The sequence below is a fragment of the Pelophylax lessonae genome (assembly GCF_965119305.1).
Source record: "Pelophylax lessonae genome assembly, chromosome: 11".
NCBI classification, from domain to species: Eukaryota; Metazoa; Chordata; class Amphibia; order Anura; family Ranidae; genus Pelophylax; species Pelophylax lessonae.
Genome location: NC_138778.1, coordinates 8,055,076 through 8,074,588, shown reverse-complemented (window position 1 = coordinate 8,074,588; position 19,513 = coordinate 8,055,076). Strand labels below are relative to the sequence as shown.

The following is a 19,513-nucleotide window of genomic DNA, read 5'->3' as shown; positions in this document are numbered from 1 at the left end:
GTGCAAAATCTGGTGCTACTGTGAATTGTAGCCAATCAGCTTCTAACTTCAAAAATAAAAAAAAAAACAATATAGCGTATACAATTGTGACACAAATCATATTGTAATTAAATGTTATTAAAAATTACCTTTCCTTTTCAATCTGCAGCTGTTGCAATTTTCTGAAAATGCAATGCAATATGGCCGCCTGGAGCTGTTCTGTACACAGAATGTATACTGACCACACCCCCAGAAACATCATTTCCTGCGTGTGTGATTGGCTCACCAATTTTCCCAGAAGTCTGCACTAAGATACAAGTCAGGTTTCTGGCGTCCCCTGCAACAAAAATGTCATTTTTGGTGAGATCCTCCCAATAGGAACACGTCTAAAGGGATGCAGGCCCAGCAGATTTCCTCATTAGAGCCCCGCAGCTGCCACAGCTGATAGATAATTATGAAACCACTCCCATTAGACCCACTCAGCACAGAGGAACAAACAATGATTTCTTTAGAATAACAAAAGGTAGAAATCTGCAACAAAGTTTGTTACAATCCCTGCAATGTACAGAGATCACCCAGAGGGGAATGTTTTTTTCTCAACAAAAGTGGAGTTACGATTTAAGATTATTTGTCAGTCTATCCCATGAAAGAATGATCACCGTCATGAAGGAATCTCCTCAACACTCATATGGAGTAGGACCAGACGGAGGGGAGAGGTAAAGCAGACACCAAGGGGGTAAATCCCCACTTAGTTGTAACACAGATGTAAAGTCCCAAAAATAAAAAAAAAAAATGAACGCTGATTGGTTTCTGTGAAGATCTGCACCAAAGTTTTCAGTCTTCAGTTTTCTATATAAATGAATACCCCTAAACCTGCGCAAATACCCAAATACAAATATCAAAGCAAACTATATAAATTGAAAGCAACCCGTCATAAATCAAAACTTATCAAATTGAAACAAAGAAATTGGCCGTGCTTTCAGTGCAAACAAATAAAGTAACAAGTGAAATAAAGTGCACAAAGTCCCAAGTTAAATTGATTCTCATTTTCATGAATTGATTCAACTTTGGACTTTGCGCACTTTATTTCACTTGCCAGTTTTATTAAATCAACCCCACACAGTTGAAATGCATACAGAGCCTAACATTTTGTTAGGTAATGTTCATACATCTTGATTCATCCATCCCAGCAATGCACTGGCACTGGCGAAGCAACTCCTAAACCCCTGTAATCCCCGTAAGTAGTCCCTATCTCTGACCCATCAGCTGCCACTCCTACTTCTGCCACAATCCTAAATTCAACTTTTAGGTTCGTCTTTGCTACCGGACTTTAAAGACTTCAAGATATTCCATAGGCTGATCTGAAAACAATCGTAAAACTTTTGAACAAATGACCTAAAAGTATTTTTTATCTGTCTTCTTGGAGTTCTTTATTGTTTTTGAATTTGGCCCCACATCAAGAAATCTGTCATCCGGGCGGTTCACGAGAAATCCTCTTGCCTCATCCAAAAAAGCTGACCTGCTGTTGTTCTCGAGTGATCACTTGGAAAAAATGTGACAGGGATCTTATGGCACCGAGTCTCAAGACGTGACAGGCCAGTCTCCTTCAGGGTTTGTTGCAGGCTGAAGAACACATGGCAGCTGTCAGACCCTTAACCACTCGCCCTCTGCAAGATTTACCCCCAGTGGCGGCTGGTGCTCAAAATTTTTGGGGGGGCGCAAAAAGAAAAATGTAATAGGTATTGCTTCGCGCCAAAAAACGCAGTAAAAAAATTGCGTGACTTTGAAGCTGTGCCCCCTTCAATGCAATGAACATTGTGCTGTGCCCCCTTCAATGAAATAAACACTGTGCTGTGCCCCCTTCAATGCAATAAACACTGTGCTGTGCCCCCTTCAATGCAATGAACACTGTGCTGTGCCCCCTTCAATGCAATGAACACTGTGCTGTGCCCCCTTCAATGCAATGAACACTGTGCTGTGCCCCCTTCAATGCAATAAACACTGTGCTGTGCCCCCTTCAATGCAATAAACACTGTGCTGTGCCCCCTTCAATGCAATAAACACTGTGCTGTGCCCCCTTCAATGCAATAAACACTGTGCTGTGCCCCCTTCAATGCAATAAACACTGTGCTGTGCCCCCTTCAATGCAATGAACACTGTGCTGTGCCCCCTTCAATGCAATGAACACTGTGCTGTGCCCCCACAATGCAGAGTTCAGCGTGCATGCCCCTTTCAATGCAGAGCGCCACAGCATTGTCCCCAATCACTGCAGAGCGCCACAGCATTGTCCCCAATGATTGCAGAGTGCCACAGAATTGTACCCCAATGATTGCAGAGTGCCCACAGCATTGTCCCCCAATGATTGCAGAGTGCCACAGAATTGTACCCCAATGATTGCAGAGTGCCACAGAATTGTACCCCAATGATTGCAGAGTGCCATAGAATTGTACCCCAATGATTGCAGAGTGCCCACAGCATTGTACCCCAATGATTGCAGAGTGCCATAGAATTGTACCCCAATGATTGCAGAGTGCCCACAGCATTGTACCCCAATGATTGCAGAGTGCCATAGAATTGTACCCCAATGATTGCAGAGTGCCACAGCATTGTACCCCAATGATTGCAGAGTGCCCACAGCATTGTACCCCAATAAATGCAGAGTGCCCACAGCATTGTACCCCAATGATTGCAGAGTGCCACAGCATTGTACCCCAATAAATGCAGAGTGCCCACAGCATTGTACCCCAATGATTGCAGAGTGCCCACAGCATTGTACCCCAATAAATGCAGAGTGCCCACAGCATTGTACCCCAATAAATGCAGAGTGCCCACAGCATTGTACCCCAATGATTGCAGAGTGCCACAGCATTGTACCCCAATAAATGCAGAGTGCCCACAGCATTGTACCCCAATAAATGCAGAGTGCCCACAGCATTGTACCCCAATGATTGCAGAGTGTCACAGCATTGTACCCCAATAAATGCAGAGTGCCCACAGCATTGTACCCCAATAAATGCAGAGTGCCACAGCATTGTACCCCAATAAATGCAGAGTGCCCACAGCATTGTACCCCAATGATTGCAGAGTGCCACAGCATTGTACCCCAATAAATGCAGAGTGCCCACAGCATTGTACCCCAATGATTGCAGAGTGCCCACAGTATTGTACCCCAATAAATGCAGAGTGCCCACAGCATTGTACCCCAATAAATGCAAAGTGCCCACAGCATTGTCCCCCAATCAATGCAGAGACCAGCGTGCGTGCTCCCTTCAATTTAATGCACTTACCTGGGGCGGCGGGTTCTTCCCTCCTCGATCCAGTCCGTCCTCTCTGCGGCGGCTGCGGCGGCGGGAAGGTGAGCGGCTTCTCCCTCGTCCTCCGAGCGGCGGTGACGGTGAGTGACTGACTCACGCACCGGCACCGCCCCCATTGTGACGTCAGGGATCGGATGTCCTGGATGATGATTGGTCCAGGCTGGAGACTGGACAAATCACAGCCACGATATCAGAAAGTGGGGGTGTCCAATCGCAAAGACTTGCGCTCAGGTTACGCCCCCAGAAGGCAGCCGATCGGCGCCTCTTCTGGGACGTACCCCCACCCCCCCCCTAGCCACCACTTCCATTACAGAGGCCGGCGAACCCAATTTTTTTTGTAAAACTTTATTTGTTCGCTTTGTCATTTTTTTTTCTTTTTTTTTTTTCTTTTTTTTAGGGGTAGGGGGGCGGCGCCCTGGCGCCCCTATGCATGGGCCGCCACTGTTTACCCCCCTTCATGACCTATGACCAGGCCATTTATTGCGATCCGGCACTGCGTTACTTTTTTTTTTAAATCAGGAAAATGTTTATTGTATAAAACCGGTAACATAACAGTCCAATACAGTACAGTTAGACCGCATTCACACTAGTCCGACTTGGACCGCGACTTGTCAGCCTGACAAGTCGCGGTCCGTCTCGCTCCCATTGTGCGGTACAGGGGGTGTTCTAATAGGAGCGACACAAGTCGCTCCGACTTAGAAAAAGGTTCCTGTACTACTTCGGGGCGACCTGGAGGCAACTTGCATAGACATTCATTTTATGAAGTCTGTGCAAGTCGTGCCGAAGTCCCGCTACACGCGACTTCACAGGTCGCCCCGAAGTCGAAGCGACGTAGTGTGAACCGGCACTTAAAATGCTTCCTTTTACACATTTGAAGACATAAATGACAGGGACAGTAGCATCTATATACATTATCTCACAAAAGTGAGTACACCCCTCACAATTGTGTAAATATTTTATTCTATCTTTTCATGTGACAACACTGAAGAAATTACACTTTGCTACAATGTAAAGTAGTGAGTGTACAGCTTGTATAACAGTGTAAATTTGCTGTCCCCTTAAAATAACTCAACACACAGCCATTAATGTCTAAACCGCTGGCAACAAAAGTGAGTACACCCCTAAGGGGCAATGTCCAAATTGGGCCCAAAGTGTGAATATTTTGTGTGGCTACCATTATTTTCCAGCACTGCCTTAACCCTCTTGGGCATGGAGGTCACCAGAGCTTCACAGGTTGCCACTGGAGTCCTCTTCCACTCCTCCATGATGACATCACAGAGCTGGTGGATGTTAGAGACCTTGCGCTCCTCCACCTTCCGTCTGAGGATGCCCCACAGATGTTCAATAGGGTTTAGGTCTGGAGACATGCTTGGCCAGTCCATCACCTTTACCTTCAGCTTCTTTAGCAAGGCAGTGGTTCTCTTGGAGGTGTGTTTGGGGTCCTTATCATTTTGGAATACTGCCCTGCGGCCCAGTCTCCCTTTGGCCAGGTGGTCAGGCCCAGGGGGGCCCAGGCCTAAAGCTGTGTAAGGAGCCCCAAAATATCTGATGGCTGCCCTGACCAGAAATATTATATTCACTGATATTTGAGGTCGGTGTAACAGGACTTCTACAACAAGAGGATGAGGAGTATAAAAATGAGGTGACAACAGGACTATACTGTCACAAAGAATACAAGGACCAAAAGTAGGAACAGACAAAAATTAAAGCTAATATCAAAAGTGATTTATAGAATTATATTAGCAAAAAGGTGACTCATAATTAGATAATGAGGCACATAAAAAGGATCTATTTTAGTATCTGTTAGCGCAGCGCTTCCCAACCATTTTTCAGTCGTGGCACCTATAAAAGTAAGCAAAATCTCAAGGCACCCCAGTCTAAAATGTAAAAAAAAATTTACTCATCATTGAAAAACCTGAGCATGGGATGATGAACACAACTGCCTTGATAAAATTATCTTCACTCTGTCATACCAAGTCACCCATCACATGAAAGGACTTCCTCATCACATCAGAGGTCCTATCACATCAGAGGACTCTCCATCATATCAGAGGTCCTCCTGTCACATCAGAGGTCCCCTATCACATCAGAGGACCCTCCATCATATCAGAGGTCCTCCTGTCACATCAGAGGTCCTCTCGCCACATCAGAAGACTCCCCATCTTATTAGAGGTTCAGCCATCAAATCAGGGATCTCCCATCAAATCAGAGGTTCCCAATCACATCAGAGGTTCTCCCGCCACATCAGAGGTTCCCAATCACATCAGAGGTTCCCCAGCACATCAGAGGTCCCCCCCATCACATCAGAGGTTCTCCTATCACATCAAAAGTATTACAATCACATCAGAGGTTCTCCCATCACATCAGAGGCCCCCTATCACATCAGAGGTTCCCAATCACATCAGAGGTTCTCCCGCCACATCAGAGGTTCCCAATCACATCAGAGGTTCCCAATCACATCAGAGGTTCTCCCGCCACATCAGAGGTTCCCAATCACATCAGAGGTCCCCCCCATCACATCAGAGGTTCCCCCCATCACATCAGAGGTCCCCCCCATCACATCAGAGGTCCCCCATCACATCAGAGGTCCTCCCATCACATCAGAGGTCCCCCCCATCACATCAGAGGTCCCCCCCATCACATCAGAGGTCCCCCATCACATCAGAGGTTCTCCTATCACAACAAAAGTATTACAATCACATCAGAGGTTCTCCCATCACATCAGAGGCCTCCTATCACATCAGAGGTCCTCCCATCACATCAGAGGTTCTCCTATCACATCAAAAGTATTACAATCACATCAGAGATCCTCTCATCACATCAGAAGACTCCCCATCTTATTAGAGGTTCAGCCATCAAATCAGGGATCTCCCATCAAATCAGAGGTTCCCAATCACATCAGAGGTTCTCCCGCCACATCAGAGGTTCCCAATCACATCAGAGGTTCCCAATCACATCAGAGGTTCTCCCGCCACATCAGAGGTTCTCCCGATCACATCAGAGGTTCCCCCCATCACATCAGAGGTCCCCCATCACATCAGAGGTCCTCCCATCACATCAGAGGTCCCTCCCATCACATCAGAGGTCCCCCCCATCACATCAGAGGTCCCCCCCATCACATCAGAGGTCCCCCATCACATCAGAGGTCCCCCCCATCACATCAGAGGTCCCCCATCACATCAGAGGTCCCCCATCACATCAGAGGTTCTCCTATCACATCAAAAGTATTACAATCACATCAGAGATCCTCTCATCACATCAGAGGTTCCCCTATCACATCAGAGGTTCTCCTATCACATCAGAGGTTCTCCTATCACATCATAGGTCCCCCCCATCACATTAGAGCCTCCCCTTTATATCAGAGGTTCACCCACTGTCCCTGTAACAGACACATGAGAAACAATTAAATTTATGTTTGAATAATGACAAAAATGTGTATAGTTGTTTGACCGACTATGCAAATTTCGTGGTCAGAATCTTGTTGGAGATCATGGATATTTTTACTACATGACTTTTAGCAGGCTGTATAATAAACATTACAGTTTTTAACAGCATACATGGACCTATGTAGTACCCTACATAGTACCCTAAAAAGTCCCTTCATATCAATTTTTACAAATTATCAAAGTATCACCAATGGCACTGAACATAACATGCACCGGACATCAGACAAATCTCCAAACTTCTTCCCAGGTGTCATAAACATTGTACCCGCTAGCAGGCTACTACCAGCTAAGCGTGCACATTTTTGAAGGCATAGAAGTCTAATTGCACATGCATCATTGTCAGCATGTGTCAGCACGCATATGAACATGAACACATGCACCCATGGACTTATAGTTCCAGTGTCCACAAGTGGGTTTCTCACAGCAGCCAGCAGATCCCAGTAATCAGTCTCCACCTGGCTGCTTGGAGGATACTTAAAGTGGAAGTTTAGGTAAAAACCTAACTAGGGATAGACCGATATGGTTTTTTCAGGGCTGATACAGATATTTTGGTCACAACGTATCGGTATCGGCCGATATGGGCCGATATTGTGTACATTTAGAGTTTTGAAAAATAAAGAAAATTTTTGACACAAATCTGGTACTGAACATGCTAATTTTTGTTTAATGCTTAATGGCTGGCTTGCTGGCACCCTGTGGTGGGTGGCTGGCTGGCACCCTGTGATGGGTGGCTGGCTTGCTGGCACCCTGTGGTGGGTGGCTGGCTTGCTGGCACCCTGTGGTGGATGGCTGGCTGGCTCCCTGTGGTGGCTGGCTGGCTTGCTGGCACCCTGTGGTGGATGGCTGGCACCCTGTGGTGGCTGGCTGTCTGGCACATTGCGGTGGGTGGCTGGCTGTCTGGCACCCTGTGGTGGGTGGCTGGGAGGCTGTCTGGCACCCTGTGGTGGGTGGCTGGTTGGCACCCTGTGGTAGGTGGGTGGCTGGCACAGGGGCTGTGGGTGGCTGGCTGGTACAGTGCCTGTGGCTGGCTGGTACAGGGCCTGTGGGTGGCTGGCTGGCACCCTGTCTGTGGGTGGCTGGCTGTCTGGCACCCTGTGGTGGGTGGCTGGTTGGCACCCTGTGGTAGGTGGGTGGCCGGCACAGGGGCTGTGGGTGGCTGGCTGGTACAGGGCCTGTGGGTGGGTGGCTGGCTGGTACAGTGCCTGTGGCTGGCTGGTACAGGGCCTGTGGGTGGCTGGCTGGCTGGTACAGATCCTGTGGGTGGCTGGCTGGTACAGTGCCTGTGGCTGGCTGGTACAGGGCCTGTGGGTGGCTGGCTGGTACAGGGCCTGTGGGTGGCTGGCTGGCTCGCTGGTACAGTGCCTGTGGCTGGCTGGCTGGCTGGTACAGGGCCTATGGGTGTGGGTGGCTGGCTGGCACCGGGCTGCTGTGGGTGGGTGTATGGCTGTGATACACTCCCGGGAGACTAGTCCCAACTCCAGACGAGGCTGTCGAAGGCGAGAGAGGCAGCCTAAGAAGGCAGAATGACGTCACAAAAATATCAGCAATATCGGCCAGTTCCGGGACCGATACTGATATATCAGGGAAAGTGCATATCGGCCTTGCCGATAATCGGTCTATCCCTAAAATCTACTCTCAGCCACATTCTAAGCTGTCAGCGATGGCTTCAGTGTGTGGGAGTGTGTAGGTCTGTATGAGAAGCAGCCGACAACGGAAGCCCCATAGTAACTCTATGGGTGACGTCCCTTCCCAGGCATTTCCCAGCCATTGTCGGCTGTCTCCTGCACACAGCTTCCGCCGCTGGAGACCGGACACGATCGGCTTCAGAAAAGGTATGTATAGCGATTTTTTCTTTACAGGATTAGATAGATTAGGTTTAGAATGTGGCTGAGAGTAGGTTTAACGTTAGCATTTGGCTGAACTTCCACTTAAAGTTCCCCTTCTGCTGGTACAACTTTCGTCAGTGTTTTGCTTTTCTGTGCTACGTCAGATGCTGCCGCCATTTATCCTGCTTCTGGTCTTGCTCTTGCCCTGCTCCCTTACATCTGCTACCCTTGTTTCTGATCCCAGTCCTGGTTTGCCCCTTGCTGTCATCTCTGGTATTCCCTATGACCTGTGTCCCTTATCTTGTATTATAGTTAAGGCTTCTGGTTACTTAGTTAGGCATTTTGGTTACATGGTTGTATCTTCACATTTGCTTGCTTCCATTTGATGGTGTGTGGATGTATTTTGTTTTACTATTTATACATTTACTATATATATATAGTCTAATCTCAGTTTCTAAGTGTAGGCACTCAGATCTGGTCATCTCTGCTGTTGACTCCTGACAAGTGTTTTTGATACTGATGCCACATACACACGTGCAGATTATCTGCAGACTTTTGTCTTCAGATTTACCTTTTCTATGTAGTGCAAGGGCCTGCCGGATTGTATACAAATTGAAAGTGTTTAGGTTTGACCTCATAATATATGGTTTTGGTAAGTCTGCAGACAAAAGTCTTCAGATAATCTGATAGTGTGTATGGGGCATTATACTCATTCTGATGCTGCGATTGACCCACTTTCCGCCTGACCTCAATTTTGGATTACCCTTGTCAGCTTTGTTCGCTGTCTATCCCTGCTACTTACCTCAATCTGGATTACTGACTTCGTCCTGTCTACTGCATTCATACCCCACTGCCCATTTATTGCCAACCCTTGATTGTCCCTGATTCTGATCTTGCCCACAACTTGGTTCCTTTTAAACTTAGCTGTTACCAGACCAGGCTTGGGATCCGACTCTGACTTTAACTGAACTAAGCACAACCTCAGTGTACTAAGAAGTACAAGTTCCAGTCCACAGTGTCAGCACCCTGGCACTTGTGCCTTTCCACCTCCTTTGCAGTTCCTGTCTCAAGGATCCCTTGAAGATCCTGTCTGGGAACCGCAAAAGGGGCCACCCTCAGCATCTCAGACTTTGCATACAGGTAATATTAGGATTCGGAATTGAACCTGTGACTTCTGCAGTGCCTAGCTGTGGTTCTTCTCACTGTGCCACCTAAAATGCTAGACAGCACCCCTTCTGATCCATTGGATGATTTTGACTTGTCTCTTGCTTCTGGTGAACCTTGAACTCTTTTCTCCTCTCATTAACTTCCTGATTAAAGCCATGTCTCTGCACTTCCTGTTTGTCCGATTATTGTGCTCTCCTCCATGCTTCTGCTTGATCCCAACCTGCAACCATTTGATATTAACCTTTGACTTGTTCCTTGACTATGCTTCTACTTGTTCCCAACCTGCAGCCATTTGTTATTGACCTTTGGCTTTTTCCTCAACCACGCTTACTCTTGATGCCAACCTGCAATCATTTGTTATTGACCTTTGGCTTGTTCCTTGACTAAGCTGCCACTTGATTCCAACCTGCAACCATTTGTTATCAACCTTTGGCTTATTCCTTGACTATGCTTCTACTTGTTCCCAACCTGCAGCCATTTGTTATTGACCTTTGGCTTTTTCCTCAACCACGCTTACGCTTGATCCCAACCTGCAATCATTTGTTATTGACCTTTGACTTGTTCCTTGACTATGCTTCTACTTGTTCCCAACCTGCAATCATTTGTTATTGACCTTTGGCTTGTTCCTTGACTAAGCTTCCACTTGATTCAAACCTGCAACCATTTGTTATTACCTTTTGGCTTATTCCTTGACTATGCTTCTACTTGATCCCAACCTGCAACCATTCGTTAGCGACCTTTGGCTTGTTCCTCAACTATGCTTCTGCTTGATCCCAACCTGCAACCACTTGTTACAGAGCCTTGGCATGTTTACTGACTATGTTTCTGCATGATCACAACCTGCGATATCTGCTACTGGACCCTGGCTTGCTCTCCTACTGGTAAGACAATCCTAAGGACCATGACCAGGTACTAATACACAGAAAAACCCATCTCCACCATCAGGAGCTCTGGTAAATACTGGTTAGTGATTGGACTCCCCACATCAGGTGAGCCTGTGTCATCTTCCAGGGTGTCCTGCTTCTGTACTTATCCTGCTGGTTGTTGGGAGCCTCTCTACTGCTATAGCTACTGGTCTCCGAGCCTAACCCCTGACCATAAGAAGGTACATGACACAAAGTCCTTCATGTGTTGCTCCTTTAAGCAGAATGATACACTATATTGTCGAAAGTATTGGGACGCCTGCCTTCACACTCACATTAACTTTAATGGCATCCCAGTCTTAGTCCGTAGGGTTCAATATTTAGTTGCCCTCCCCTTTGCAGCTATAACAGCGTCAACTCTTCTGGGAAGGCTGTTCACAAGGTTTAAGGTTTCTTCCAAAAGCGCATTTATGAGGTCAGGCACTGATGTTGGACGAGAAGGCCTGGCTCGCAGTATGCGTTCTAATTCATCCCAACGGTGTTCTGTCGTAAATTAGGTCAGTTTAACTTTTAAAGCGGAGTTCCACCCAAAAGTGGAACTTCCGCTTTAGGGAGTCCTGACCCCCCGACATGCCACATTTGGCATGTCATTTTTTGGGGGGGGGAGCGGGTACCTAGTTTTGACAGGTACCCGCTCCCACTTCCGCTCGGAGCGCCGCGGCGCCCTGAGCAGAAGTTCTCCTCTCCCCCTCCCTCCCTGCAATCTTCTGGGACACGTCAGAGGTCCCAGAAGATTGCCGGCCAATCACGGCGCGCAGCGCGACTCGCGCATGCGCAGTGGGTACCCGGCTGTGAAGCCGCAAACTGTAACAGCCGGGTGCCCACAGCAGTGATGCCGGCGCCGAGGGAGAGGATCGAGGCTTCCGGCGGCCGCATCGCTGGACCGTTGGACAGGTGAGTAAATGGCTGGAACTCCGCTTTAAGACTAAGTATTTTTCTGATATTTGTTGCTTACGCGTTAAAATCAGTATTTTTTGCTAGAAAATTATTTAAAACCCTCAAACATTATATATGTGTATATATTAGGGATAGACCGATTTTCGGCAAGGCTGATATATCGAGGGCCGATATGCACTTTCACCGATATATCGGAATCGGCCCCTGAGGTTACCTATATTGCCGATTTTGTCGTGACGTCATTGCGTATGTTGCGCCACGCGCCTCCGCGCACTGGGACAGCTTCTGCCTTCTTAGGCCGCCTCCCTCAGCCTCGTCTGGAGTCGGGAAGTCTCGGGACAGTGAGTGTACAGTGCACACAGTGTGTTTAACACAGCCGCCACATACATACACCCACAGCTGCCCGATGCCAGCCAGCCAGCTACCCACACACACCCACAGGCCTGTACCAGCCAGCCAGCCACAGGCCCTGCCTGTACCAGCTAGCCAGTCACAGGCCTGTATCACCCAGCCACCCACCACACAGAGTGCCAGCCTGCCATCCACCAAAGGGTGCCAGCCAGCCACCCACCATAGGGTGCCAGCCAGTCACCCACCACAGGGTGCCAGCCAGCCACCCACCATAGGGTGCCAGCCAGCCACCCACCACAGGGTGCCAGCCAGGCACCCACCATAGGGTGCCAACCAGCCACCCACCCACCAAAGGGTGCAAGCCAGCCAGCCACACACCCACCACAGGATGCCAGCCAGCCACCCACCACAGGGTGCCAGCCAGCCACCCATCAAAGAGTGCCAGCCAACCACCCACCAAAGGGTGCAGTAACAGATTTCTGTCGAAAATTGTGTTTATTTTGCAAAATTTTAAATGTTCAAAAAATCGGCCGATACTGATATGCAATGGCCAAAATATCGGTATCGGCAACGAAAAAAAACATATTAGTCGATCCCTAGTAGATATATATATATATATATATATATATATATATATATATATTTAGCAGAGACCCTAGAAAATAAAATGGCGATCATTGCAATATTTTATGTCACACTGTATTTGCGCAGTGGTTTTTCAAACGCAATTTTTGGGGAAAAAATACACTTTATTGAATTTAAAAAAAACTAAACAGTAAAGTGAGCACCATTTTTTTTGTATCATGTGAAAGGTGATGTTACGCTAAGAATCATGATCTTAATTCTAAGCAAAAAAATTGTGATTCTCATTTTATCCAGAATCGTGCAGCCCTAACTTTTGACAATAAAGTGTATCTGAAGCCCTAAAGAAGGAGGATTTGGAAACTCCCATAAAATGCTGTTTACCGCCTCTTACTAGAAAAATAATCATTTATATCCTAACACCTTATCGAGTCATCTTTCTGCGCTCTACGCTCCTTTTTTTAACGGATACAGTAAGCAATGAATTTTTGTCCCATCACAGAGCTCACCTGGCGATGTGCGGATGTGCGTCACTACACGCCATGTGCAGAGGGGTCCAACCGTTTTCATCTCTCTGCTCGATGTCCGCTCCGTATTTCACCAACAACTTGACGCAATCCAGATTCCCAGAGAGGACGGCTTCATGCAGAGCACCCATGCCTGGGAGACACAATATATGGATCGCAATTAATACTCCCTTTGTGTTTCCACTTTCTTGTTCAATATTTCAGGATTTCCCTATTTCTATTTTTTTTCTTGTGGAGACTTTATAGCCAACATGACCCATTGCAACGGAACTTTGGGATCAGCAAATCCTATCTACAGTATCTCACAAAAGTAAGTACACCCCTCACATTTTTGCAAATATTTTATTCTATCTTTTCATGTGACAACACTGAAGAAATGACACTTTGCTACAATGTAAAGTAGTGAGTGTACAGCTTGTATAACAGTGTAAATTTGCTGTCCCCTCAAAATAACTCAACACACAGACTTTAGAGCCCATTCAGACAGGGGCGACACGACTTGCTGGGGCGACCTGTAAAGTCGCGTTGCACAGCATGCGCCGAAACCTCGGCGCGACATGCACGGACTTCATATAATTGAAGTCAATGCAAGTCGCCTCCAGGTCGCCCCAAAGTAGTACAGGACCCTTTTTCTAAGTTGGAGCGAGGCCTGTGCTAATCAATGGCAGGCGACCGACCGCGACTTGTCAGGCGACCAAGTCGCCTGACAAGTCGCGCTAGTGTGAATGGACCCTTAATGTCTAAACCGCTGGCAACAAAAGTGAGTACACCCCTAAGTGAAAATGTCCAAATTGGGCCCAAAGTGTCAATATTTTGTGTGGCCACCATTATTTTTCAGCACTGCCTTAACCCTCTTGGGCATGGAGTTCACCAGAGCTTCACAGGTTGCTAAAGAGACGTATTAATATTTTATTTATTTTTTAAAAAATTTTTTTGTTTTTCAAATTTTCCCCTACATACACTTTAACCACTTCTGGACCTGAAAGATTTCCCCCCTTAATGACCAGGCCATTGTTTGCGATTCGGCACTGCGTTATTTTAATGGACAATTGCGCGGTCATGTGATGCTGTATCTAAATAAAATTGATGTCCTTTTTTTCCCACAAACAGAGCTTTCTTTTGGTGGTATTTGATCACCTCTGCGATTTTACTTTTTTGCGCTATAAACACAAATAGTGCGATAATTCTGAAAGAAAACAAAACAATATTTTTCACATTCTGCTATATAACATTCCCCCAAAAAAAAATTAAAAATCAAAATTTTTTAACATTTTAGGCCAATTTTTTTTCTGCTACATATTTTGGGTAAAAAAAAAATCGCAATAAGCGTATTTTGATTGGTTTGCTCAAAAGTTATTGCGTCTACTAACTACGGGAAAGATTTATGTCATTTTTATTGTTTTTCTTTTTTTTACTAGTAATGGCGGCGATCTGCAATTTTTAGCAGGACTGCGACATTGCGGCGGACAGATCGGACCCCTGACTGACATTTTTGACACTTTTGGGGGGACCAGTGACATTACTACAGTAATCAGTACTACAAATATGCACTGTTACTGTAATAATGACACTGGCAAAGAAGGGGTTAACCCAGGGGCGATCAAAGGGTTAAATGTGAGCCTAGGGGAGTGATTCTAACTGTATGGGGGTTGGGCATGTGAAATGATCACAGAGACCTGTGTTCCTATATAGAAGGAGCTCTGTGATCATTCCAGGGAGAAGAATGGTCAGATGTGTTTACAGCAGCCGACCGTCCTTCTCTCTCAGCGGGGAGCGATTGTGGGTGTCAGGCGGCAATCGGAGCCGCCTGCCCCCTGCATCGGAGTCCCCGCTGCCGAGCTGCAGGCGCGACCGACGTATACCTACGGCGGTTCGTGCAGGAGGGCCAGCCTGCTGCAGTATTTCTGCGGCGGGCAGTCTGAATGCAGGTAAGAACGTAACTGTAAGTACAGTAAGCAATCTTAACCACTTCTGGACCGAAAGATTTTCCCCCTTAATGACCAGCCCATTTTTTGCGATTCGGCGCTGCATTACTTTAACGGACAATTGTGCAGTCGTGCGATGCTGTACCCAAATACAATTGATTTCCTTTTTTCCCCACAAATAGAAATTTGGTGGTATTTGATCACCTGTGCGATTTTTATATTTTGCGCTATTAACAAAAAAAGAGCGACAATTCTGAAATTCTCCCTGGAGAAGAGATGCCTGAGAGCGGACATGATAGCGATTTACAAATACCTCAATGGTGATCCCAGCTTAGGGAAAAAACAATTTAGTCTAAGAGAGTGCAAGAGGACATGATAAGATTAGAGGAGAGGCGGTTTAACCTTAAGCTGCGTAAGGGGTTCTTCACTGTAAGGGCGGTGAGAATGTGGAACTCTCTTCCACAATTGGTGGTAGCTGCGGGGAGTATGGCTACTTTTAAAAGACTCTTGGACGTGCATCTCACAGATCACAACATTCAGGGTTATGGGAAATGATCAGGCCACTGACACACACACACACACACCTGTACAGGTTGAACTGGATGGACTGGTGTCTTTATTCAACCTCAACTACTATGTTACCCGTAACATTCCCAATAAAAAAAAATATATAAAAACCAGATTTTTTCATAATTTTAGGCCAGTTTTTATTCTGCTGTTTTACTGTAGATTACACTTTATTTGGGCTTATAGAATTATTGAATTCAATTTTCTCCAAATTTTAATCAATAAATATAAAACTGATAATATCATATCTATAGCTCTCCGGATATATCTTATGCAGACATATACAAAAACATCAAATATGTAAATCTCTCAACATTTAGACAATATATATATATATAGACAACATCCAAGTTTGTACATTAGTCCGGTTCTATTACATCCCATAGAGGCTTTTAGAATAATTGAATACAATTTTCTACAATTTAAATAAAAAAATTTGACTAATATGATCACGTCTATATCTCTCCAGATATGTCTTATACAGAAATACGTCAATCTCTCAATATATAGACAATGCCCAAGTCGTACATTTTTCTGGTTATATTACACCTTATTTTGGCTTTTTGCATTATTGAATACAATTTTCTCCAATTTTTAGTCAATTAATATATTGACTGATATTATCATATCACTCAACTTCTTTGGTCGACCATGGTGAGGCCTGTTCTGAGTGGAACCTGTCCTGTTAAACCGCTGTATGGTCTTGGCCACCATGCTGCAGCTCAGTTTCAGGGTCTTGGCAATCTTCTTATAGCCTAGACCATCTTTATGTAGAGCAACAATTCTTTTTTTTTCAGATCTTCAGAGAGTTATTTGCCATGAGGTGCCATGTTGAACTTCCAGTGACCAGTATGAGAGAGTGAGAGTGATGACACCAAATTTAACACACCTGCTCCCCATTCACACCTGAGACCTTGTAACACTAACAAGTCACATGACACCGGAGAGGGAAAATGGCTAACTGGGTCCAATTTGGTTTCTAGGGGTGTACTTACTTTTGTTGCCAGCGGTTTAGACATTAATGGCTGTGTGTTGAGTTATTTTGAGGGGACAGCAAATTTACACTGTTATACAAGCTGTACACTCACTACTTTACATTGTAGCAAAGTCTCATTTCTTCAGTGTTGTCACATAAAAAAATATGATAAAATATTTACAAAAATGTGAGGGGTGTACTCACTTATGTGAGATACTGTATATATATATATATATATCTATATATATATATATATATATATAGATATATATATATATAGATAGATATATATATAGATATATATAGACAGTGCCCAAGTTTGTATATTAGTCTGGTTGTATTACGCCGTATATAGGCTTTTGGAATTATTAAACACATTTTTCAACAATATTTGGATAATAAATATAATGACCAATTATCATGTCTATATCATTCCAGATTTATCTTATACAACACATATAGAAATACCTCAACTTCTCATTATATAGACAATGCCTAAGTTGTACATTCTTCTTTCTTTACACCCCTTTTTGGGCTTTCATAATTATTGAACACAATTTTCTCCAATTTTTACCTAATAAATATAATGACTGATTATCATGTCTATGTCTCTCCAGATACGGTATGTCTTATACAGACAAAATTTTACAAAAACCTCAATCTCTCAATATATAGACAATATATATATAGAAAATGCCCAAGTTGTAAATTTTTCTGGTTATATTACACCTTATTTGGACTTTTAGAATTATTAAATACAATTTACTCCAATTTTTAGTCAAAAAATAAAATGACTGTTATAATCATATCTATATCTCTCCAGATATGTCTTATGTAGACATATAGAAAAAACATCAAATCTGCCAATCTGTCAACATATAGACAATATATATATATATATATATATATATATATATATACAATGGCTAAGTTTGTACATTTGTCTAGTTGTATTACGCTCCATTTAGGCTTTTAGAATTATTGAATAATATTTTTTAGGCAATTAATATAATGACTGATTAATACATCTATATCTCTCCAGATATGTCTTATACAAGACATATAGGGGTTGATTTACTAAAACTGTAGGGTGCACAATCTGGTGCAGCTGTGTGTGGTAGCCAATCAGCTTCTAAATTCAACGTGTTCAAATAAGTTTTGACAATAAAAACTGGAAGCTGATTGGCTACCATGCACAGCTGCACCGGATTTTGCACTCTCCAGTTTTAGTAAATCAGCCCTATGGAAATAACTCAAGCCCTCAATATATAGACAATGCCTAAGTTGTACATTCTTCTGACTATATTACACCCCTTTTTAGGATTTTAGAATTACTGAGCACAATTTTCTCCAATTTTTACACAATAAAAATATAATGACTGATTATCATGTCTATGTCTCTCCAGGTATGTCCTATACAGACATATACAAAAACCTCTCAATATATAGGCAATATATATAGACAATGCCCAAGTTGTAAATTCTTCTGGTTATATTACGCCTTATCTGGACTTTTAGAGTTATTGAATACAATTTTCTCAAATATTTATAAAAAATAAATAAAATGACTGTTATAATCATATCTATATCTCTCCAGATGTGTCTTATGTAGACATATAGAAAAAATATCAAAAATGTCAATCTCTCAACATATAGACAATATATATATATATATATAGACAATGGCTAAGTTTGTACATTTGTCTAATTGTATTACGCCCCATTTAGGCTTCTAGATTTATTGAATAACATTTTTTAACATTTTTAGGCAATAAATATAATGACTGATTAATATGTATATATGTCTCCAGATGTGTCTATGTAGACATATAGAAAAAAACATCAAATTTGTCAATCTGTCAACATATAGACAATATATATAGACAACGGCTAAGTGTGTACATTTGTCTAGTTCAGGGGTCTTCAAACTATGGTCCTCCAGTTGTTCGGGAACTACAATTCCCATCATTATTTATTATTATTATTGAACACAATTTTCTCCAACTTTAAGTCAATAAATATAATGATCACATCTAAATGTTTCCTATACAGACATATACATCAATCTCTTAACATACAGACAATATATTTATAAAAAATGCACAAGTTTCTATATTTGTCTGGCTTTATTACACCTTTATTACACCTTATAGGTTTTTAAAATTATTACACACAATTTTCTAAATTTTTTGAAAATTTGTGGAAATAATTTTTCTTTGAGTGGATCAGAATAAGCCTCTACTTTTCTTTATGCCTTCATCACATAGTATTGCCTAAGGTTGTCCCCAGACCAATTATTATCACATAAGTATATAAAGACTTTTTGGTGGTATAAATATACAATACAATTTTTTCCCCCCTTAGTGGTCAACCAATAAAAGTTTGTTGCTAGTATTTTTAAATAGCTATCTAAAAGAATGCTTTATTCGCGACCAGCTTTTTTGGGTCAACATCTAAAGATGTTCTTCATCACGATTTTCTTTTTAAGACTGACATTAAGCACAAGCTTTGCATTAGAATTTGTACCAAAAGCAAACATTATCAACCTCCGAGCAGCATCCCCAGACCAATTATCCTCACATAAGTATATAAAGAGTTTTTGGTGGTATAAATAAACCATACAATACAATTTTTCCCCCATTGGTGGTCAACCAATAAAAATTTGTTGCTAGTATTTTTGAATAGCTATCTAAAAGAATGCTTTATTCGCAACCAGCTTTTTTGGGTCAACATCTAAAGATGTTCTTCATCACGATTTTCTTTTTAAGACTGGCAATAGGCATAAGCTTTGCATTACAATTTGTACCAAAAGCAAACATTATAAACCTCCGAGCTGCGTCCCCAGAGCAATTATTAACACATAAGTATATAAATAATTTTTGGTGGTATAAATATACCATACAAAACAATTTTTTTCCCCATTAATGGTCAACCAATAAAAATTTGTTGCTAGTATTTTTGATTAGCTATCTAAAGAAATGCTTTATTCGGCACCAGCTTTTTTGGGTCAACATCTAAAGATGTTCTTCATCA

The 19,513-nt window shown here is 43.5% G+C and overlaps 1 protein-coding gene across 1 annotated transcript in view; it reads right to left on the bottom strand.

The window, feature by feature from the left end:
- Window positions 1-19,513, bottom strand: part of PPP1R27 (protein phosphatase 1 regulatory subunit 27) — a 41,782-nt gene that overhangs the window by 20,045 nt on the left and 2,224 nt on the right. Inside the window, exon 2 of the mRNA XM_082271370.1 lies at window positions 12,995-13,145. Within this exon, the coding sequence (XP_082127496.1) occupies window positions 12,995-13,145 (151 nt within the window). The remainder of the gene's footprint in view (window positions 1-12,994; window positions 13,146-19,513) is intronic.